This window comes from Vanessa cardui, chromosome 19 (assembly GCF_905220365.1).
Source record: "Vanessa cardui chromosome 19, ilVanCard2.1, whole genome shotgun sequence".
Lineage (NCBI taxonomy): Eukaryota > Metazoa > Arthropoda > Insecta > Lepidoptera > Nymphalidae > Vanessa > Vanessa cardui.
Genome location: NC_061141.1, coordinates 10705516 through 10731577, shown reverse-complemented (window position 1 = coordinate 10731577; position 26062 = coordinate 10705516). Strand labels below are relative to the sequence as shown.

The window sequence follows — 26062 nt, the reverse complement described above, 5'->3', positions numbered from 1 at the left end:
CCTTCTGAATGATCACCAGGCTTAAAATTATGAGACCATCCTGCTGAATTATTCCATATTTGGCCTAATGTAATGATAGGTTCATTCTTCGGTCTTTATAGGGTATAATTTTGTTATAATATAAATAATGTCATAACATAGTCCAAGAAATAACGCAGGTCGTGAAACGTAACCCTTAAATTTGATATTCTCATTAAGAGATATCCTCTAGTTTATATATTTTACTAGAGACCCGCCCCGACTTCGCACACGTGCAATGCTGATACTAAATATACTACATATTGTTTCTTTACTGTATTGTTTACGTATTATATACAAACACCTTCCTCACTAATCACTGTCTATTAAAAAAACCGCATCAAAATCCGTTGCGTAATTTTAAAGATATGGACACACATAGGGACAAACAGCGGTAAGCGACTTTGTTTTATACTATGCAATGAAGTATATTCTCTTATTATAATTTTCTTGCCCGTCATTTTCTTATTTCTTTCATTATTCTCTACTCAACTGTTTCTGACATTTATTCTGCCTTGTAGCTTAAATTTGTTTTCAAAACAGATCCGTATAAATTATATTGTTTTCGAACAAATGTGTTTTCTTTCACGATTGTACAATGGCATCCTGAGTTAACAGCCCCTTCCTCCGGCATCGTAAATAAACACTAGTTTATTACATCGTCTAATATAAACGGTATTTGCTTTGAGTCACATTTGATTGACTCATGGTCTCGTACGTGTACAGTCAGGCACATAAGTATGTTTTCTTATTGAGAGCGATTATGCTGTCGAGAGCTGAGATGGCCCAGTGGTTAGAACACGTGCATCTTAACCGATGATTGTGGGTTCAAACCCAGGCAAGCACTTCTATATATATGTGCTTAATTTGTTTTTATAATTCATCTCGCGCTCGGCGGTGATGGTAAACATCGTAAGGAAACATGCATGTGTCTAATTTCATTGTAATTCTGCCACATGTGCATTTCGCCAACCCGCATTGGAACAGCGTGGTGGAATATGTTTCAAACCCTCTCCTTAATGGAAGAGGAGGCCTTATTCCAGCAGTGGGAAATCTACAGGCCGTTACTTTTACTACTATGATGTCGATAGGTTAATTTGATTTCGAATAAAACTCCCATTTTGAGGCTGACTATACCTGATCATAAAGAGATAACAAATACGTTAATCAAAAGCCATTATAATATATGGATATATTTAATTATAAAGGATGTACAGGTGCTGGGTTAGGAACTCTCCCTTCTGAGTAGGTTTGGAATTTTCCAGCGGTTTGCATGCGGGTTTAATGCGGGTATGGTGGAACATATGTTGTATATTTCCATCACACGCATGCAGGCTATCTAACCGTGTTTTCAATACAACGACGAGCCGAAAACAGCCTATAAATGCGGGTTTAAATACAGTTGAATTTTTTTCAAGTGTTGGAACTATCTCAGTTACTTTTAATGTAATACATTTATGTTATTTTAATGATGATAATAATGTGTTGCATGTTTTGATCAGACAGAATGGTTTTAACATTGTCATCAAGTTGATCAACTATAACAAGAAATAATTTTGATGTAACATGCATTATTTTTATTAAGTATTAGCGACCAACGCTTTTCGCGTGGGTGTAATTCTGTAAATGTATTATATACAATAACCTTACTCTCGAATCACTCTATCTATTAAATAAAATCGCATTAAAATCACAAATTTGATTATTGCTGTATTTGGATTCGGTGTCAGCCAAGAAAACCGTACAGTATATTTATCAAAAAACAATACGAGAATACTTTAAGAAATATGTATTTTATAAATTTACAATAACTTTAACTACGTTATAAAATCGTAAATCGACATTTAAGTAGTCTTAACATTTTTCATTTCATTTTACTTAGGAGGACTCTAAAAAATATATTGAATTCGAAATTACTTTATTTCACTTAATTATAAAATGACGATTCAAAAGTGCTTGTAAAAGCCTACTCGAATAAAGTTTATTTTGATTTGATTTGATATTACTTTTTAGTGCATATTAATTTGTTTTATAATAGTGTTTTGGTTGAAGTCGGTTTTTCTTTTTGTTGAATTTTTTATTTATATATACTATGAAATGATACGAGTGTTTAGATGGCATATCCGTGCCTTGTAGGTACCTTGACTTACACCGATACGCTATTTTGATGCGTGTAACCTTTAAATGATATAATTATAACAGTCAATGTCGCGTGTATCACTAGCTGACATTTCACAATCGCACTCTGCGCTGAGTGTCGAGTTTGTTCTTGCAGAATAACTCTACTGATTTATATACAGTATGACACAACTTAGATGTGGCATGGGCGAATTCAATAAACCCCATTACTGCCGATTTATATATACAACCAATAGAAATAGCACCCTGTCGCGCCATACGACGCTATTCGTCGCTATAAATTCTCGTCAGTTCAACCCGATAAAGCAAGTTTATCTAAATCGACGTGTCAAATTGACGAATAAATTAGGTCATATGATATTACGAGTTATTTATTACATTTGTGTAAAGATCATCTATACATAAAATAAAATTGGAGTGTTTGTTTGTAATATTAAAATAGCCCTTTTTTGCTCGATGCAAATGTATGTATGTATGCAATGTATTTTTTTACAATTTTTGTTTTGTTGCCTGTTCCGGCTAATCTCTTGAACGGCTGGACCGATTTTGATGGGCCCTTCACTGGCAGATAAGTGATATAATAAGGAGTGGCTTAGGCTACAATATTATTTTTTTTTGATAAATTCAAACGCGTAAAAGGTCGCGGGTACAGCTAGTATTCATATAAGAAATAAATATTGATAATTTGGGTTAGCGTACTTAATTCGGATTCACGGATTTTGCTGTTGCTACATCTAAGTTGTGTCGTACTTATATCACGCTAACGTTCATCGGATTAAACGCTAGCAATTATTGTCAAACAGATTTTCGCGTTAAATTAGCTTTCGTACTAATTACTCTACCAGAGGTAATCCGTTTTGCACTCAATCGACTTTTCGTAGTCGCTACTTTTTGTTCCAAAGCGGGTCGAGAGAGGAAATACGTATTTAAATTTCGTTGGTGTTTACGCAAATTTTATCCTTTTATTTTTTGTTATTTTAGTTAGGTAAGCATATTGACAAATATTTCACAAGACATTATGACACCATCACTAGAATAATATTACAAATGCAAAAGTAACTGTGTCTGTTACACGGTTCACGCTTGAAACGCTGAATCGATTTTGATGAAATTGTATGTAATGGAAATAGTTTAAATCCTACGGAACGAAACGGGTTAATTTTTTATAAAAGGATCGAATGAAATGTTTGTGTATTAATAAGTTTTATAATTTTTGTAAAGCTATAGGTTCTGTTTATAAAATCAGCGATATTTATTCCGGATACAGCTTTTTAAAGAGTTTTGTTATACTGATCTAATCATTTAAGACTAGCTCTGCCAGTGACTTCGTGCTCATGTGAAATTAACAAAAAAGTTATTGTTCAATTTGCTGATTATTATGCTGTTAATGTGTATTCATTAGTCAACTTTGGAAAAATGACGGTGCAGTGGTGACATGCGCGAGGGATTTTCCGTTAAAAATAGCCTTCTTATTATATCAGTTAGCAGTTACTTCTTATTATATCAGCTATCAGATAGTGAAAGTCCCATCAAAATCGGTCCAGCCGTTCCAGAGATTAGTCGGAACCCACGGACGGACAAAAATTATAAAAACTGTTATTTTAGTTTATGCGCCGCCTATACAAACATATATTACAAAGATAAACTCTAATTTTGTTATCTATGTATATATAGAAGTATTTTTTTCGTTATGTCAGGAATATCGTAAAGATAACACGTTTTTTTTCATACTTAATAATATTAATTTTACTTTAGGTACCTAAATGTAATTTAGTTTTTAGTTTGCTCTGAGTTGTGTAGTAAATTTATATTATTTACAAAAGCCACTCGTACAGTATGTGACGTTTTAGGGCTTTACTGTTTTAAATGATTAATGAATGACTAAGAAACCGTTTTAGGTTTTCATGTTAATAACACATTTTGAAATGTTCGCTGGTATTGTGTTTGGTTGGAATAACTGTATATATGAGCCGAGATGGCCCAGTGGTTAGAACGCTTGCAGCTTACCCGATGATTGCGGGTTCAAACCCAGGCAGCCACCACTAAATATTCATGTGCTTAATTTGTGTTATAATTCATCTAGTGCTCGAGAGATAATCGGCATATGTCTAATATCATAGAAATTCTGTCACATGTGTGTTCCACCAATAAACAAAAAAAAACTAAGCAGTGGGAAATTTATAGGCTGTTGTTGTTGTTGTTGTTAAAATAACTAAGGTCTGATGTTTTTTTAAAGATTGCAATCGATCAAATCTCGATGTCTCGAGTTATCTAAATACTCGATATTATTATTGTTAAATCAACGCGCTTGACGTTGACGGTCGCTAATAGATTTTACGATTAGGTTGTTTACCGCAATCAATTTTTTTTATACACTCTTTCCTTAAATTCCGTGAATAAGCTTAACGTATTATTGTTTTTTTTATCTATTATGTTCTGGCAAGATAGCCGTTTTAATTTATTTTTAAATTAGCTTCGTCCTGCGGTTACATTTGCGTTTTGTACAATACGTGGAATAGGTGAATAATGTGTACGAGGTCAGTTCCAAAAGTATCAGACTTATTCTTTGTCAACAGGTTGGTCTATATAGTTAAATAAAGTTGTTTAGTGCATTCGTCGAGTAATATTGACAGTATTGTTTATAATTAATTACTGTGCCCGCATATTGAACGCGTTTGAATTTAACAAAAAATAAATAAGTATTGTTGCCTAAGTTACTCCCTATTATATACATAAGTTATCTGCCAGTGAAATACCGTCAAAATCCGTCCAGTCGTTCCAGAGATTAGCCGGAACAAAAAGACAGACAGACAGACTTTAGATTCATAAAAACATAAAAAATAAAAAAAGTTCTGTTGGTAATTTACAAATACATAAGTTATATCAACTTCAGTTGAGATGGTCCAGAGCTAGGAACGCGTGAATCGTAAAAGATGATTGTGGGTTCAAAGATAACACTGAATTATTATGTGCTTAGTTTTGTTTATTATTCATTTGTACTGAACGGTGAAGGAAATTACCGCAAGGAAACCAATATGTCAAATTTCAATAAAATTCTACAACTTGTGTAATCACCCACTGTCGTTGGTGCAGCGTGGTGGCATAAGGCGTGGTGGTCGTGGCTTCGCACTCGTGCAATGATATGACATCACTGTAGGAAATTCCATTACAAAATTATCAGAGTTTCTTTGATAAATTGTCCATGATATACAAAAAAGTCCTCTCGAATCACTCTATATCTAATAAAAATTGCATCAAAATCCATTGTTTTTAAGATTGAAGCATACATAAGGACAGACTGACAGACGAATTAGTTTTATTCTATGTAATGATATTGATGGTTTTTTTTATAATATAGTAGAAACTAGATATTATAATTTAACCGTGAAAATATTTATCTTTAATAACATCGAATATCTCTTATCGAGTATAAAAAAAATTGTCATGCAATACGCTCCGGGTCAATTTGCCACACGATATGCCGAACTTTCTCCGCGAATTCCACTCGCAGTAGACGTGTCGAACTTTGTGTATTGTCGCTGTATTATAGCCGCTGGGCCGTGAAACGTTGCTCGTTTATTGAGACCTAGTACATATAACGCGTCTGACGTCTTGTCTACATAACATATGATTCAATTTTTTTTTAATTTTATGTAATAAGTTTTTACTACAACAGCAGCCTGTAAATTCCCACTGCTGTACTAAAGGCATCCTCTCCCTTTGAGGAGAAGGTTTGGACCATATTCCACCACGCTGTTCCAATGCGGATTGGCGGAATGCACATGGCAGAATTTCTATGAAATTTGTCACATGCAGGTTTCCTCACGATTTTTTCCTTCACCGCTGAGCACGAGATGAATTATAAAGACAAAATTAAGCACATGAAACAGCGGTGCTTGCCTGGGTTTGAGCCCGCAATCATCGGTTAAGATGCACGCGTTCTAACCACAGGGCCATCTCGACTCAGTTTTTAGTAAATAAATAATAATTCATAATTTCATAACATGCATTTTTATTAATTTTAATGACAACAATTTATTATTGTTATGTCATTAAAATTAAGTTGCTAAGGAACTACCTACGATATAAGAAAGGATATGACAATATAAACTTTAGTTATGTTCATTGAAAGATGTATTTATTTACGACATCACATTATCTACTAAATTTATCAGTGTTTCTTTACTATATTGTCGATGTGTTGTTTACAAAAACCTTCCTCTCGTATCGATATCGACAGACATCGGTAAGCGACTTCGCTTTATACTACATAATGTTAATGAAATGATAATTCGTCTGAGCGTTAGCGTGACGCTGTTTTATTTAGTCGCATAATATCAAGAGAAAACGAGTAAGGCGTTATTTATGTTTCTGAACTCTTTTTGATGGTATCGTATCATTCAGATTATGACACTGAGAGATGCAGTCTGCAGAAGACATTTTATTGGTGAGAATTAAAGATGAGCTAAGCTAAGGTTACGTATAAATATATTACTCATCTCATTAATTAGTATACCATTCTTTGATTGATAACAATTAAAAGGTCATCGGCACAATGTGGTATTTGTTATTGTTCGAGAGAATGATCTTAGTCATACAAGTCGTGTGTCAGGAGCTGTCCCTACGAGACTGATCACCGCTTACACATTAAAATGAAATGACCTCACGAGCAATTCACTGTGGTGCCCTTACTCTTTGAATACTATTCTCCGCACGTGGCTTTGTCCATGTATGATGGGAGAGAGAGAAGGTTTTATGGATAAAAATTAAATAACGTCCTGTTTGTTGTGTAGACTATAAAATTGGTCTCTGTGACTAGTTTCATTCATATAGGTATGGCATATTTCGTGAAATTTAAATTTGGAACAATTCCCCGTTTCATTATTTTTAACTGAATTTAAAAAGGGACGCCTGTATATATTATCTATGTATTCTTTCGCCAAACGGCAATGTTAAGTGTAGTTGTGTTCAGGTTTGAAGGGTCAGTGAGCCAGTATTACTGCGGGCATAGGGCATATAATAGTATTTTTTAAATAAAAAAAAATATTTATAGTTTCATATTTTTAATGGAATTTTCGGGAAAGTTGAGCAACAGTTTTTCATTGCAGTTAGGAAGTGCCACTTGGTGTACCGCGAGTGGGTCAACATTGGGCTATAAAAAATCTCAATGACTGTCTTGTTTTAACACTAATTTTGTTATATTTGCGCTTGCTTCGTGTAGGGCCGTCTATGAGATAACCTCTCACTTTATATATAGTATTACAACCATGAGAAGACAAACGCCAAATAAACTATATTTAACATGGAATTTATGTTATATCATTGAACGAGAGCTTGGATAATTAATTATTTTCAACTAAGATTTGCGTAAAAATGTCGTTTTTAAAGTCGACGAAGTTGTTATACGACACTTTGTACGTAAAATTAGAGATATAAGTAATTTAGTGGATAGGTTTTGTACATAAATAAATATGTATTTAATGAAGAACTCTTCTTAGTAAACAATGTAACAGAGCAATTAGCGAATCGCATGGAATACATTAATTTAAGGTTTGTCTAACGTTTTTCCTTCTTCAATCGTAATAAATATAGTCGTTCTGCCAGCTGTAATAGCGCTTTTGAAGATTCTAGGGACTTAACATTTAAGATTCTGTGGCTTTTTTTTATGTTATAGGTTGGCGTACGAGCATATGGGCCACTTGATGGTAAGTGGTCACCATCACCCATAGACAATGACGCTGTAAGAAATATTAACTATTCTTTACATCGTCAATGTGCCACCAACCTTGGGAACTAAGATGTTATGTCCCTTGTGCCTGTAGTTACACTGGCTCACTCACCCTTCAAACCGGAACAAAACAATACTGAGTACTGTTATTTGGGGGTAGAATAACTGATGAGTGGCTGGTACCTACCCAGACGGGCTTGCACAAAGCCCTACCACCAAGTGATCAGTACTGGGGGTTTAAAGGCGGTTATTAATTTTTGATCAGACCGTCTTTAAAGTGATTAATTTGCTTGTTGATCTGCCTAAGAAACTCCAATTCAAATCATAGTTAAATATGTCTGTGGAATTTTATGGTAGCAACACACCTCGCCCCAAAGGATTTATTGACACATATTTTATTAGGGATACGAACTCAATATACCACGATGACAACTCGTGAATCGAACCTGGGTTAATACTTAAATGTAGAATTAAGTAATTAAGTTATAATATTATGTAACAATGTGCCTCAACCTCGATTCGTAGAATGAGACGGAACGGATCCTAATTAGAAATATAATATTAAACTAGTGCCTGTGTGTTCTATGATAAGATATAATTTGTGGTCGTATTTACCGATTTGTCGAGAGCACCTTATCTGGGACGTTGTAAAGTCGAAAGTACACTAAACTAAACATAATATTTATGTTATAAATCTTACGTTATAAATCGTGGACTGTGTGTTCAAAGTATTATTTAGGTTCAATGTAAGATTCGTCTTATTTACCGTATTTTATGACCATATATGTGTACTTATAAATAGAGTATGATTAAATATTTTGAGTACTGTAGTATACTCGTAATATAAGCAGAGGAAAATTAGGTCATTAATCGTGATTCGAATGTGAACGTTTGGTTATTATTGAAAAAAAAAAATCAATAATATATTAAAAAAATAATCACAATATAATCATATTATATCGACACATTAAAAAACTAAACGATGCGGCAGATTCAATTACATTTACAGAAATATAATATATATAACAGATATATCTTCAAATAATGCAGACGAAGTCACGAGCGGAAACGAGTGAGCTATAAATTGAATTTGTATGTTTATTTAGAGATTAAGTTCAAAACCAAATAAAAATATCCAATCCCATTACCAAAGTAATGTGCTGCGCTTGCCGAGCTTAGGGTGATCTATTTTAGCTGTTACTAAAAATAAACCACAGCATCACTTCGTAACTGGGACAATTAGAGATCGATGGGAGTGCCGACGGATGTTGTACATGTAACAGATATGCCGAACTTCGTCTTCAGGTAACTAGGATGTCATATATTAACCGACTTTAAAAGTAGTGATGGTTCGAAATTTGTCAACCCTATATGTTATGTTGGGATCTAGTATTTAGGTAACTTTTAAAGTTGGTTGGTTTTTATTCCACTGAACTTAACATGATTGTATAGATTGATGCTGCTGGAATCATATCGCCTATTCTACCTACAAAATTTCAACTATTTGACTTTCTCATACCCCTTCCAAACCGATACATTGTATATTGTACCATATCCTGTACCAATGGGAATAGGAAAAAATATGAACAAACCTTAGGTAATCGTATTTCATGCGATTTGATTATAACTGAGCTATATTATGCATTAATAAGAGTTTATTATGAATATATCTTTATTTATAATACAACATACCACTTAACCACTTATTTACACTTTCATTTTACTACCAATATTGCGATAACATTTTCATTGACATACAAAACGCCATTTTTTGCCAAATCTGTAGTGAATATTTTAGTTTAATCAAGCTTGACCAATGACATCGCGTCAATTTGTTGTTAAAAGCTATATAAGTTGTTAGTGGAATGGATCGCGAAACCAACTCTGTTGATCCAGCATGAAGTTAAACAGTTCACCGGCTTTTTGCAGCTACTGCTTTTCCTCTTCTCTCTTGTATAAACATACACGCGTGCATACATTTTATCTTATTTCTATTAATGATTTAAAATAAAACAAGCGGAAATTGATAACCTCCTTTTTTTAAACTAGGTCACAAATTGAGCGACGTTATAGAATAGAAGAGATTTCCATTAATAAATTTCAGTTCGAATATTCAAAATGCATAACATTATCAGACGCCTTATCGTAATAACATAAATATATTTTGCATAATACTTTTTATATGATATTATACCTTGAGATAATTTCGTATTATCAACAAGGACGATATTATAAGTGCGACATTGTATTCATTGGTCTCAATATATACATATATATTTTTTTTCATTGACTGGATGTACAAACGCTATGCCTATACAAATCCAAACGCCAAATATTGGGCGGTTATTATCCATGCCGTAAACGCCACCAATTTTAGCTGATTGTGTGGATTTGATATTTTGATTTAAAATAAGTATTTGTTTTTTTAATGGTCAGATGTTATATGATCTACTAGTAGGCGCCCGCGGCTTATCCCATATTTTAGCGTGTTAGTTGACATGTTCAGGCAAAAAAACTAGCCTATGTCCATTCTTGGAATTCAAGTTTGATTCGTACGAAATATCATTAAATTCGGCTCAGCGGTTTAGTCATGAAAGAGCAACAGACAGACAGAGTTACTTTCACATTTATAATATGAATATAGATTGTATGAGTGTTTTTGTAGGGAGATTATTATTTTTTATTTTATTTTTATTTATTATGGTATAGGTTGGCGGACGTGCGTATGGGCCACCTGATGGAAAGTGATCACCATCACCCATAGACAATGACGCTGTAAGAAATATTAACTATTCCTTACATCGTCAATGTACCTTGGGAACGAAGATGTTATGTCCCTTGTGCCTTTAGTTACACTGGCTCACTCACCCTTCAAACCGAAACACAACAATACTGAGTACTGTTATTTGGCGGTAGAATAACTGTTGAGTGGGTGGTACCTACTACTAGATTTTGAGGTCTACTGACATGTAGAGAGAAATCGACAAATGTATGCTCTATTCCCTTTCTCATAAAATATGGGTTATCCGACACGATAGAAATAAGTTCAGTTACAGGATAATATACAGAATAAGTCCAGCGTCTAAACGTGCTTTCCGAGGCTCAGGAGTGTAGACACTTTTAATGTCTAGATTCTGTGCTGTTACTGAGAGTTGCTAACAGAAAACCCCAATTACTTTTATCCGGGGATCGGTGAATTTGTCTGGCGACTAGACACAAAGAGGCAGACTGTTTACGTGTAAGCATTGTATTCGGATAATTAGTGGCAGAGCTTATACGTGTTTATTTTTAATATTGTCGGAAGTATTTGCCGAAGTACCTTGACTCACAGAGATATAATTGTATACAGATAAGATATAACATTAGCAATGAGATAAGGATTTTACAGAAATATTGGAAGCCTACGCTTTACAGCGAAAATTATTAAAAACAAATAGAGAATTGGATCTAAGATTCTCTCTCTTTTCCTCCTACGGCTCAACTATCTATCTGTTTCATATTTGATATCGAAAAAACAATTGTTCCTATAATATTGTGTTATTAATTGATCCGACCGAATGTCTGTTCGGTTGTCAAGATCTATCCAGCCGAATCCGGTTCCTAGGTTATTAATGTTAAACCTTTGCATTAGAACACTAGAATGATTGATGAATATCGCTAGACTTGCCTTTATATAAAACCAAATTATAAAATAATCTCAGTCAGTAATTATATTTAACTAGCGACCGGTCTCGGCTTTGGACGGGTGCAATGCTGATACTAAGTATACATAATGTCTTTGTATACAACGTTCACAGTTTTTCAGTCAATAGACAATACAAACCGCTACATCTTACAAAATAACTTTAGTAATTAAAATGTATCTGTGTTTCTTTGCTATACTGTGTATGTATTATACATATAAGAGGAGGGTCCTCTTGATTATATCTATATATTAAAATAAACGCATTAAAATCCGTCGCGTAATTTTAAAGATCAAGCATACAAAGGGACAGACAGCTGTAAGAGACTTTGTTTTATACTATGTCATGGTAATCAAGTATTCATTTATTAATTAAAAAATTTAAAACATAATTTATGAAACATACAGCATAGTATAATTATTAATAAACTAGCATTTGATGCCAAGTAAGTCTAATATAAATCAAAACATGGAGTGTACCTAATAAGAACAGCTTAACAGATAATCAAAGTATATAAATATGTACAGCTTTTTAAATATATAAATGTAATTTTACATGCAATACACATATATTTTAATATACAATAACGTAAAATTCACCCTTGTCAATAGTCTAGATAAAAAGTAGGTGAAACTGTGGATCGCAACAACTTATGTACTCAACAACTTTGTGGGCGAAATAATAATTTTGTATGCTTACCGATCGCAGCGCTGCCGCCGTTGATAATTTATAATCCTTGTTGACTTCGAGGCAGGATATATTATATTTAATTTTCTTATTGGTTCTTATGGATTAAATCTACGTTACTAACCGGTAGAAGCATTATGTTTAGGGGTATAAAATGACAATAGTGCTAGTAAGAGCTTACTGGAATGGAGCATATTTTCATTTTGGTATAAGATTTTATAATTATACTAATTAAAAATATTTACTACCTCTTTTGTTATATTGATTTGATTCATCGAAATATACACCAGGTGAAACCATTTCTTTACGTACACACATGCAGTATATTATCTATACGTATAATAAAATTGGAGTGTCTGTTTGTAATATTAAAATAGCCCTTTTTTTAATGCATATGTATGTATACAAGGTACATATACCAAAATCATATTTTTGTGTATTGTTAAATTCAAACGCGTACTAGGTCGCGGGCTTAGCTAGTTAACATATATAAAGATATGATATATGACATATTATAAACTTCCAAAAGCGTTTCAATCTTCTTTTAGAAGATTAATTTTAGTTTTCAACTCATCTTGGTTCTATTCGAGTCTCTGCAGCGGTGAAATGTCTCGATAAGTTAATTAGTCCCTTATGTAGCAGTGAAGAAACTCAACTCAGCTCAGCTAGAAAATATTTTTAATAATTTTTAAAGGAGCAATTCTTAAGCGAGATTACTAAGTACGCGAGTGTAGACTTTATAGCGCTGTCAGTGAGGGTACTAAAAGGAGTTATTAGGATGCGAGCCAATCCAGAGTTTGTTGCACCTATATTGAGAGTTTAGACATTTTATTTGACCTTTGTGAAGTTCAACGCGACCTTCGACCTTTGGGTTAAATTATGTTATTTTTGGTCCGATCGATGTGTTCTATACATAATTGTTCTATTTTCCTCATTTTAATACTAGACAGAATAAATATTTATAACCTTATAGACAATCTATAAATATCTTCGCTATATTTAAACAGCTAAGATACATTTTAATTGTATGTATTTATTACATCTATATTTGCGACAAGACTTACGTGGGATCTAATGGGTAGCTTATAAGTCTGTTGATTACCAGAACCTGGACTGAAATTTAAACGCAAGTCGATATAAAATTACATTACATAGCTGAGCAGTCTTCGTTATGAACGGCCTTTGAAACCTAAGTCTATCATGAGGTTTAACATTTTTAAACGAACCTGAATAATTAATGATAGTACTATCTTCGTTTGCAGGCAATATTACATGTACTCATCAATCTGATCTGATTTTTAATAACTCTTTACGTTTATGAGGTAGGGTGTGTAAAAAATATAGAAAAGTATTTTAATGCCACACACTATAACAAAGATAAAATGACTCTACGCATAATTTTGATTAACGAATCCATCTTGGCATAATTGTGTTAAGCGTCAGTATGTAGTCAAAAAACAGCACTGGATTGCAGCTTGTAGCTGGTTTGGTCACCATCAAGCGCAAATGAAATCCTTGGAATGCGTATGTTGAGGACTGGTGTGGGCGTGACCATTTGCTATCGTGAGTTCCCTGTAATCTCGACCGCTCCGAGCTATCTCATTTGCGTCTACGTCCAATCTACGTGACGTAGGCGAATTAATATGCACTCTCTCGGCATAAGTAAGAGCCACTCGTCCGAAGCCCTATGGGATATGTGGGTTAAGATCTAAGGTTCGAATCCAAAATTAAGTGGCCATGTGCGTATTTTTTGCATATAATTCCTATCCCGGAGAAGGCAAATATCGTGAGGAAACTTTCACCAGAGTAAGTCACTCCAACGGTATATAGTCTCAACTGCTCTAAATAAGATCAATCTCAGATCCGCCGGATCTCACTAATGATCAGCGGCCTTTGCCCAGTTGTGGGATATTTGCAGATGGTTTACTTTAACGCTAATAATATAAGAAGAAACTGTCCCACTATTCGGTAAATGAAACAATACTCATTTACGTTTGATTTATGTTTACGTTGGTTTTTGTTGTAGGTTTTCTAAAATAAAATCATAGTATAATGCTAAGACAGATACATATAGTATAAAGCTAAGACGGTTTCTCTGACCCTATGTCCCTTTGTACGCTTAAACCTTTAAATCTATGCAACGGATTTTGATGCGGTTTTTTTTCTTAGATAGTGTGATTCGTCAAAAAGGTGTTTTTATATATAATACATGAACAATTTAATAAAGAAATGATAATTTTAGAAGTTTCTACTGTGATGTCATATTATTGCACCCGTGCGAAGCCGGGGCGGGTCGCTAGTATTCTTTAAACGAGAACGTCAAAAGGTTCCTGTTACTAAGTACATTTTGTTATAAGATACTCGGTGATTACGATCTAGCTAGAAATACCTGGCCCGGTTAAGTTGGAACGGTCAGGTTAGTTATGTAACGTTGGAAAGGGGTCAGAGGTTCTAATCCGGACATCGATGGGCAGTTTCTATGAAAGTTTTATGTCTTATTGATTTTGTGCTGCCGTCTTATGAAAACGTACCATTATTTGTTTTATAGTTTATTTACAGTGTAGTTTGTGGTGTATCGAATAAACAGTATATTTATTATCATACTTAAACCAAATTATATCATACTTTGGTTATGGCTCGCTTTGCTTGCCTTTTAGTGGTCATTCATGTTTTTGCATTGCATTGTATGCATTTTTACGCCTGAAGTCTTTTCTTATCAAATCAAATCAAAATCACATTTATAATAGTAAGTCCATATAAACGAGGAGTTAGGTATAAACTCGTTATCAAACATGATGATATTCGAAATAAGAGTTTTTGTCGTGTACGTTCTACATTCCCTGAAAAATCACTTTTTGGCTGTCATGTGTTCTACGTCATACTGACGTCGCCAGCATGTACGATGAAAAGATAAATAAATCCTGATTAATGCTCTTTGATGCTTATATATGTGTCAAATATAATCGGCTAGTTCACGCCTGTCACATCACGTCAGTAGTCTTTTTTTAAGCATTTGAAAGTGGGAAATGCATCTTCGACAGCCTTAAACCTCTGAAATGAGCTATATCTTTTGGTAAAATTCTTGTGTATTTTGGTTTAAGTAGTTTTTTTTCAGTAAAGCGATTGAGAAAACGTCTTATTATATTTATTTATATAGGTAGTTATAAATGTTAATGCATGTCGTTTATTTAAATTCTATCGGATTCGCAACTATCGGAGCACGCATGGAATACAATTAGTTTGAACGTCAATCCGGACGTACATTAAAGGCTGTTATCGAATGTAACATCCTCTCCTATTAAGGAAACGCGTTCAATGCTTGATTGATCAAGCTATTTAACTGAAGTTAAATATCCAACATTTATCAAATAAAATAATATATTAGGATCCCCGTAGAGGTGAACGACATCGCCGCAGGCTACGACGGAAGTAAGGAATTGAATTACTGGACACCTTTTAGAAAGATTAGTTTTGCGTCGCAAAACAATGGGTGTTGTGGAAAGAGAAAAATAGGCTTTTAGATAGGGAGGATATTGTAAAAATTTATTACGTTTGATTGTCCAGCTTTTGAAGTATAGGCTGCGCCCCACGCGGACGTTGCAGGAAAGGGCCATTCATTTGTTACGTAAGATGATTTAGGGAGGGGGCTCAATATGTCTTATGTTTTCTTCCAGGGGGGTGGGAAGGAGTTTCGATAGTCCTTACATAAATTCAAAAAAACAAAAAAATATTTGAAAAAACGCTGGAAACCGCGCGAGCTTCGCTTGGATGCCTGCCTTTTGAACCTTTGAAATTACAAATAAATGGGGGAGGAGGCAAAAAGTAACGAAAATGTCTTATGTAATAAATGGATGATCCCAAAGTTTAAAGCGGGTAAAAACACGCGGATCAGCTGGTAGTTTGATAAGATAGAACGCTCTGATGTAATCTGTGTCGTTATGCTATAAAAGTCGCATTTGAATACAGACATCTTATTTACCTACTCATGGTATGCATGTGAATCAACCTATTATATTGCTTCCAATCACTTGCCACGTACAATCCACATGATTATGCGATGACAATATTTACAAAACTTCTTTTTGGTGTAGTTAGTTTCAGTAATATGTAGGGTATTGCCCTCTCTGCATAAGTTTTACTTATAGGCTGTATGAGATGGTCATGGCTAGATTCCGGGTTTATATATATACGTGATACAATTTAATTTACGCTTAGTGATTAAGGGAAACCTTGCGGGTTTCCCGGGATAGCCCTTCTGGTTGTATACCACCCACTCAACGAATATTTTGGCGCCACACAGCAGTGATTTTTAGACAGTATTTTTGTTTTCAGTTGACTACTGGCACAAGGAATATAATATCCTAGTCCAGAAGGTTGGCGGAGCATTTCTTTTGTAATTAAAGGGGAAAAGTTAAAAATAATTCAATACCAATTTCTGTTGAAAAGTGGTACCACTTCTTACCATCAGGCAGCCAACTTGCCTTTCCTTTTCTCTATTCAAATTCAAATATCTTTATTCAACATAGAAGCATTACACTTTCTTATTGATGGTCAATTGAAACACTACCACCGGTTCGGAAAGAAAATACCCTGACCTGAGAAGAACCGGCGAAAGAAACTCAGCGGGTTTTTTTTTTTGTTTGTCTTATGTATTATGTAAATAAACAATTTAATATGAGATGAAATAGCCATATTGTTTATAAAACATGTTTTTTTTTGTGTGTTTTTCTTCGTGTTCCGGAATAAAGTCCCAACATGTGTGTCAATAAGTTTAAATACACTCCAAAACTTTCTCAAAACGAGAGTAGGCCGGTAACCAGCAGTTACGTTTACATGATGTCAGTTTATCTGATTTTCAACTGTAAAATAGCGACCACACGAGATCAATGCTTTGTATTTATGTATGAACCTGAGTAATCGGGCTCATTCTGCATCATATTAGTGTGGGTCGAAATATCCGCGGGATGGAAAGATTCTTAATAATGTAATCTCTCATATCGGCATCAAGATCATCATCAACTTCTTAATCCTTCTAAATAATATACTTTTGGTTTTTTGCCGTCCTTAAAACTAAACGTTTTCGCTTTTTGTTTGTAATAATCGTATTACGTCATTTTTTCATCCCAATGAGTTTGCAGTTTCTGACCTCGGTCATTCGTATGACGATGTCGCAACTTAAGTTCTTGGAATTATGTTTATTGTTTTATATTATCTTTATTACTTTTTCAATTTAAAACACATTAAACGAAATAATTTAAAAGGACTTAGTTACAATAATGCCAACTGCATAAATGACATTATAGTGCTCAGTATGTGTCCAAACAGAATCACACTTGGTACTTATTTATCTATTTAATTTATCTTCGTAACTGTATCTTTCCTGATCGTGTCTTGTCTTCGTAAACTGAATCACCTACGTCTTCAAGATTGTTCTCAATCATCCTTTATATGCCTTCCAAGATATATTATGTTCTATCATATTCCAGACTCAGTGTCCTATGTTATCCTGTAGATATTCTCAAAATCACAAAATCACAAAATTAAGTGGTACAATCCTGGGTTTAATGCTGAAAAACGGAATCTGTGGCCAATAAACTAACGATACAGTCCGATAATTACAAAGTTTTTACATCATTGTATAAAATATCTATATTTATATACATTTTTGGTTCAGGGAAATTTAGACAGATTTGCATCAGGATATCTTAAATTTATTTAAGTTTATTACCGAGTAACAGATTTTTGAATGGACATGCATAATTAATTTTAAAAATAAACCTTCGTTTAATCTATCAGATACAAGGAATATAAGGAATGTGAAAGTAATTCGTGATTAACTGGAGTGTAATGAAATTTGATATAGAGGTAGCCTTGGTAAGGACACGTCAAACAAGTTACGAATTTGCAAGAAAAATGAAGTTACTGGCCGGTTAGAGACCGTAATACCGATCTCTAACCGTTGTATAAATAAAAAGAAAAATCTAAGCGAAATAAAAGTAAATAGTCGAAAAACTCCAATTCTTATTAATCGTTTTAACATTAAAGATTAAATTTCAATAAGGTTTCATAATTTTGGCGCCAAATGTAGTTGAGTGACTGGAAGCTTACAATGATATGAAATCAAAACAAAACGTATAGGTTTCCAAGTCCTAAATAATCTTTTGAATAAACGCGAAGTTTCGTCTGAGACACAATACTCTATGAAGGTTGTCGAATAGATTAAATATAGCTTTCGATAAGATAAGCAAGTTTTTACAAATGACGTGTAATTGATTGTATTGTTGTCAGCATGAGAAGTGTGCAAAAAATCGAGTCATAATTTTGAGTGGAACTGGTCCAAATTTGTTTCAGTTATACAACGATTTGTATGGTTAAATGAAAATACACTTTTAAATCGATTCTGCAAGGTTAAATTGATTGTAAAGTTTCGGAATGTAGATTCTCCTGAGACGACTCTTTCGTCATTCAAAAGATTATTGTTAAACTGTTTACTTGGTGGTAGGGCTTTGTGCAAGCCCGTCTGGGTAGGTACCACCCACTCATCAGTTATTCTACCGCCAAATAACAGAACTCAGTATTGTTGTGTTCCGGTCTGAAGGGTGAGTGAGCCAGTGTATCTACAGGCACAAGGGACATAACATCTTAGTTCCCAAGGTTGGTGGCACATTAACGATGTAAGGAATAGTTAATATTTCTTACAGCGTCATTGTCTATGGGCGATGGTGACCACTTACCATCAGGTGGCCCATATGCTCGTTCGCCAACCTATACCATAAAAAAAAATATGTTCGCCTTAAGAATCAGAAAAATGTTCTTTTTAAATCCTACAACTGGGTGAATATTATTTCAGGTGATAGTAGAGTCTCACAAGGAGCTGCGATGTCCGGAATGTCGTATCCTCGTGGAGACGAAGGTGGAGGAGCTCCCACCGAACGTGCTCCTAATGAGGATACTCGAGGGTATGAAGAACTCAGCTCCGAGGAAAATCATCGGGCAACGAGTTAGGAGTGGTCACTCGCAGGTAATCTAATTTAACTTACTTTAGCTAGACCTGTAGTCAAACAATATTTTCATAATGTTTCAGTTTGAGTGGAGAAGTGTTATAAACAGCAGCATAAGCGACATAATACCTTAGTTCTACAACCGCTATACCCAAAATAACCCTAGATGCCTTGCCGTCAGGCCTTTCATTAACCGAAATCATTGTCATTAAAAATTTGCAATAATCAGTATTTACCGATAAGCTATTTCTGTACATGTTTTCCTTTTATAACTCGAAAAAATATAGTCTACTACCCTTGAAACTTGAACATTTTAAATAAAAAATCAATCGAGATTAATGTGATAAATAGGAATAACTTATGCAGAAGGAATTACCAATATCTATCATTTTCTAGTTTAAAATTAGATAGGATAGAAACTTACCTTGATGTTTGTCTTACTGAGTATCACTGTATATCTGCGAATGTCTATTGAAATAGTTGATCACGTATGTTGTATACCTCTGCCTTTCAGACTCAATCACAAGTGCAGCCGTCCCGTGCGGACGGCAAACAGCCTCCGCCGCATGCCAGAGCTATGTACGATTATATATCAAAGGAACTTGGGTAAGCAAACACTTATATATTATATTAAGTCGAGTTTCGTAAACTACAATCACTCAAATTTATTCACTGCCGTATATTATACCTCCTATGTTTGTATTACCCCAACAATTTGTAACAAACTTCTTTAAAAAAAACTATATCCATATAAACAGTATAATTAATAATTAGTCATAAGTTTAGTCGGTTATTACTGCATATGTACTACTTACATTAAACGAATGTATGTTAAAATATTTTCCTTGGTGCTACGGTTTTGTGCAAGCTCGTCTATGTAGGTACCACCCACTCATCAGATATTTTACCGCTAAACAACAGCATTTACTTAGTAACTGTAGTGTGTTCCGCTTTGAAGGGTGAGTGATCCAGTGTAACTACAGGCACAAGGGGCATACCATCTGAGTTCCCAGTATTGGCGCATTGGCGATGTAAGAATAGTTAACATTTTATACAGCGCCACTGTCATTGGGCGATGGTGACCATTTCCCATCAGGTGGCCCATAAGCTCGTCCGTAAATCTATAATATAAAAAAATAACACGACCCATTATAATGGACTCACGAATGGCATCTGATCTGTGCCATTTCGGTCAAACATAATTCGTGTTTCATATGTCAAGGTCATAAAGAATGTGATAAAACTTAGCTTTGCTTTCGTAATGAACGTTATAATGTATTACGGTTTTATTTACCCTCGTAACCTGATTCAACAACTTTAAAATCTCTCAGATTAATCTAATTAAATCTTTCATTTACATAATAAATCAATGTAATGTAATATTAATTCCATATAATTTTAATTATACATAACTGTGATGAGTAATGATAACTAATTATTCTTTTTGTGTGTACTTTTAATTTATTATGGCATAAATACATTTTTAATTATATTTTCATTTTCTATTCCAGTGACCTTTCATTCAAGAAGGGTGAAACTATAATACTTCACAAGAAACTCGACCCTTTCTGGTATCATGGCGAGTGTTCAGGCAGGAGTGGCATGTTCCCCATTACTTATGTGCAGGTAGGCTTGCAATTATATAAATAAAATATCACATATTAATTTTTGTGTAAGTATTAATAACATTAAATGCTTAAATATATACAAATATGAATTAAAACTATGTAGTTACTGTACAAATCATGACCGCGTGGAATGGTGGCAAGAATGCTAGCAGCATTTCCCCATTGAATAGCTATTTGACAATGCGAAAACTAAATCGTAATCAGTGTATATTATGAGTTTAAAAATGGTTATTTATTAACGAAATTTGAAAATAATACTTAATTTATTCAAAAATCCATAAATAAAAATGCAAATTTTCAAAGGCTTGTCACGTGACACAAAACGCTCCTGATTGGTCGGGCTTATGATGATATCACTTTCTTGTAAACTTTGCTTTTCTACTATATGTACCACAGATTAAAATATAGGAAAGTGACGTCACCGACCCCATAGCAGCGCCATATTGTCCAAGTATCGTTTTTGCGCGCTATTTAAATATGCAATTTTTAATACGATATTTTTCGGCGAATATATACTAGAAATAAAAAACACAACTTTTATTTATATAGTGAAATTGTTACTACATTTTTACTAGTAATTAGTAACTCATGTTAACATATCTAGCTTTTAGACTAACAACTAAAGCTTATTATTATGATTTTCCAGGTAGTCGTACCCCTGCCAGTACCCACAGCGCTGTGTAAAGCACTCTACGACTTCCGAATGTCAGCCCCCGACGAGGAGGGATGCTTAGCCTTTGATAAAGGTACGAATATGGTCTCTTAAACCTTGTCTGAGTGAGCACCACCTACTTGCAATAATTTTTATAGCGGTGTTTCTCATCATTAATGCCCTTGTTGACCAATTACACAGACAATATTCCGAAAGACAATATTTTTGTTTTTTTGTTTTCAATTCAGCGTAAATTAAAAACTTTTATGTATGATATCTTTTTCACCAAACGAGGTCCCAAAGCAAGTAGCTTTTTTACTCGCATTAATCGATGTGCATGATCTTCATTAGCTAAATCATTTCCTAGGATTGTTTTTCTCACTGACTATCTCTATCTAACTCTATCTAACTCTAGCCAATGAGGTGCGTTTAATTCCCTAGGAGTTCGACTCGTAGGATGGACTATAGTTTCGTTATTGTTTCGGTATATTAAACACTTATATTATATTATAATAATGAAATATCTTTATTCAGGTGCAATAATAACGGTGCATCGTCGAGTGGACGAGAATTGGGCAGAAGGAAGACTCGACCAGAGAGTTGGTATCTTTCCCATCGCTTTCGTGGAACTGAACCAGGCGGCCAGACATCTTATGAACAGGTAACAATATATTAAACAAGGTGTAGGCGTTCGATTAGTCATAAAAAACTTACCATATATGTGTCAAAAGTAAAGTAGGGCCTGATATCCTTTTTAAGGAGAAGTTTGTAGACATTATTTCTCCTCATTGCTCCAATGCGGGAACAAGTTCTGGGGATAATACCGCTAGGTGGTAGGACTTCGTGCGATCATGTCTCGGTATACACATATTCGACAGACAAACAGCAATACTTAATATTGGCGTCTGTGTGAGATTACATCAAATTCAGACAAATTCAGACCGACAAGATAGAGTTATTTTCACATTAATAATATTAGTGTAGATTGAAATCTATACATATAACAATCTAATATTTTTCGTTATAAATTTTTACTATGTTGTATGTTATTTCTAGTGCGCCGTTAAATCGTCCCGTCCCGCCGGTACCCGAGCACGCGAGGGCGGGACACTCTGAGCACAGGCACCAGACTCAGGTACTGTTTTGTATATAGCAATACAAATATAGATTTTTTATTTTTTTTATCAAAAAAATCAAAATCAAAATAAACTTTATTCAAGTGGGCTTTTACAAGCACTTTTGAATCGTCATTCAACAATTAAGTGAAGCTACCACCGGTTCGGAAAGTAGTTTCTACCGAGAAGAACCGGCAAGAAACACAGTAGTTACTCTTTTTCAACATTTAAAAAATACAAAGTCATGCTAGTTAATACAATTATTAAAATTAACATATCCTGAGTGGAAGTCAACAGGTATTAATTCCACGCTTTTTTATCATCTACAATAAATATAAATAATTTTATCCAGAGTCATGCATATTAACTAATAATTTTAAATTATAACAGTGTTTAAAGTATAAATATTTTTTTGTTTAAACAGCATCCGCATAGATACCAGCCAATGTCTGTGTCGAGCCCTAACTCGGGACAGGGTCAAGGAAACTACCAAAACCTGGCAACCATGAGCCAGTCTCATCCGAATTACCACGCGACGCACGCGCAAATACTCGTCCCGCAACCCGTCAGCCACCACGTGACGACCGTCGCGCACGGCGGGCTCGTCACCACCACCGTGCCCAGAAACATGGATCTCATCGAGAAAAAGAACACAAAGGACTTCATAAAGCGCTTCATTAATAACACGAGTAAAGATCTGGCTGTGACTGTTGGCGACGATTACGACGACATAAGGCAGTTTTTGCTTTGCACAGCGACGCCCGCCAACTACAACTCGACGCCCGTGCACCGTACGGACGCCACATATCAGAACGTGAGGACACACGAACACTTTCCAGCGCAGGCAAACTTCGCTTCTAATAATAGTTCGGATTCCAGTTCCAGTGTGAACACGCCCTCGGCCGGCGTCGTGGGCGGAAGCTCCACGACCACGCCCAATACTAGCTCTAATACGAGTACCTGTGAGAGCGCCGAACCCAGCCTTCCGAGTTCCCCCGATAACAACACCGATCGAAATTCGACCGTAACGCCCAGTAATAACGCTCAAAATCAATCGGAGAACGAGAATCAAGAAACGCAGGAGTCATTGCTTAATGCCTCACTAGGCGTACTGAGCTTGAATGAGAGTTCAACCGCCACAAATACATCTCTCAATGTCAGTCTGCCGCCTTCTGAGAGTCCAAAATTGAATGCGTCGGTTGCGAGTAACGCGTCACAGAATAATGTCGAAGGTCAGGAAAGTGCGAGCAACAATGAACCGTCTCGCCTGGACGCGCCGTCCTCTTCGAAGAACGTCATGCGGTCCAGCGGTCCGGACTCATTGCTGAACTTTGGTTTGGGTCTACAAGCGGCCCTGTCGCCCTCTCACAACAAAGAGGGAAATTACATGATGACCAGAGGCCATAGAGATCAACATCATAGAGAAAGAGAGAAACGTCATAGTTTGACTCCCTCGTCTCATTTGCAAGGCAATAACACGCAAAATAGGTGAGCGTTTAAAACAATTGTAGTTTTTTTTTATATATAAGGAATTAATACTATTCGTATTGCAAAAAAAATCTAACTAATTCTTATAATTAAATATTGCAGACATTCAGCAGAAATACTAGCGACGAGTCTTCTAGATCACGCGATGGACAGAGAGAGGGAGAGACCGGAGAGGGAGAAAGAGAGACGGAGACGACGCTCTCGAAGTAACGAGCGACCGCTTCCCGCCGCGTATATTGCACTTTATCCTTACAAGCCGCAGAAGTCAGACGAATTGGAATTGAAAAAAGGAGGTATAATCTAACATTTATTTTAGTTCAAAGCTTGTAAACTCCCATGCACTGAAAACCCTCTTGAAGCCGTTGGTTCCTAGCTTTATTTCACCCGCGTCTAATTTGCCATCACTTTTGATTATGAGAATGATGGTATAGGAGCGCACTCATACAGAATTCTTTGCAAAAAAAAGTAATAAAATATGTGTAAGAATTCAACCCTACGATAATCTTAACCAATGATATCCTATATAGTCTATTCCAATGGGAAGAGGAGAAAAGGTAAATAAACAACTTTGACCTTGAATTGATATGTCATTTGCGTTCGACTAGTGAGGTGAAAATAATTGAATGAATGGGTAATTAATGCTAAAGAACGATATATTTTTTTTTATTTTAAAACAAAGTCAGGTCGTAATAAAAAACTTCAGAGAATTCCGAATATGCATCCATGCACATGATACGAAAGATGAGAGACGAATGTCTTTCTTAACATTGTATTATTTTCAAAATTATAAAATTGCTATGCACAAAACTGATCTACATTTCGAGATAAGAGATTATTTTTAAGTAAAATAATTCTTTTAACATTTTTGGTAAAAATATTATTTTTATGTAAAAACCTTACTGTATAAAATAACTTTTTTATCGATCGCTAGGTAACTTTTTACGTTTCTAATAAATAATTCATATTATATATTACAACCAATTAAATAAATATATTTAAAAAAAAAATATCTATAATGAATTTTAAAACTAAAATAATATATTTTTTATCTGTATAAATTCATTCGTCTACATTCGTTTAGCGAACATGCCTAGTTGAGGCCTCTATTTTTAATGTTGTCATCGAGAAATGGCGTCTTGAATGTCGACAAAACTGTTTTCGTTACTTTGGAAGTGAAATTAAAGTGGATCTATGTAGTTAAGTGAAATATTGTTGTATTACAAATGAAGATATATTAATGAAGAACTGTTTGTAGTTAATCTTATAGTGGAATTATCAACAAAACACTTGTGATATTGAAAAATACGGTATGTTTTGAATGTTTCCTTTTGTCATTGGAATGGACTATACACTAAATACTGTGGTGTTTGGGTATGTCTAATAAGTTTTTGGGTGATATTCTTTGCCGTTTAACATGGTGTCCTTCCTCAGGCGTGTACACGGTGACGGAGCGCTGCCGTGACGGCTGGTACAAGGGCTGCTGCGAGCGAGCGGCGCGTGGCGGCGTGTTCCCCGGGAACTACGTGGCGCCGCTCGCGCCCCTCGCGCCGCCGCCCGCGCGCGCCCGCCTCGACAAGGTGACGAGTGCTCACGGTCTGTAGTCGCGGTGACGTCACTGCGCGCCCTGTCCCCGGGAACTACGTGGCGCCGGCTCGCGCCCCTCGCGCGCCGCCCGCGCGCGCCCGCCTCGACAAGGTGACGAGTGCTCACGGTCTGTAGTCGCGGTGACGTCACTGCGCGGCCTGTCCCCGGGAACTACGTGGCGCCGCTCGCGCCCCTCGCGCCGCCGCCCGCGCGCGCCCGCCTCGACAAGGTGACGAGTGCTCACGGTCTGTAGTCGCGGTGACGTCACTGCGCGGCCTGTCCCCGGGAACTACGTGGCGCCGCTCGCGCCCCTCGCGCCGCCGCCCGCGCGCGCCCGCC

The 26062-nt window shown here is 35.5% G+C and overlaps 1 protein-coding gene across 2 annotated transcripts in view; it reads left to right on the top strand.

Moving 5' to 3' along the window:
* LOC124537832 (E3 ubiquitin-protein ligase SH3RF1) overlaps positions 1-26062 on the top strand; it is a 38361-nt gene that overhangs the window by 4768 nt on the left and 7531 nt on the right. For both annotated transcript variants that reach the window (XM_047114758.1, XM_047114757.1), the window contains exons 3-11: positions 19106-19276; positions 19771-19862; positions 20768-20882; positions 21531-21630; positions 22071-22197; positions 22593-22671; positions 23076-24139; positions 24242-24432; positions 25571-25716. In XM_047114758.1, the coding sequence (XP_046970714.1) occupies positions 19106-19276; positions 19771-19862; positions 20768-20882; positions 21531-21630; positions 22071-22197; positions 22593-22671; positions 23076-24139; positions 24242-24432; positions 25571-25716 (2085 nt within the window). The remainder of the gene's footprint in view (positions 1-19105; positions 19277-19770; positions 19863-20767; positions 20883-21530; positions 21631-22070; positions 22198-22592; positions 22672-23075; positions 24140-24241; positions 24433-25570; positions 25717-26062) is intronic.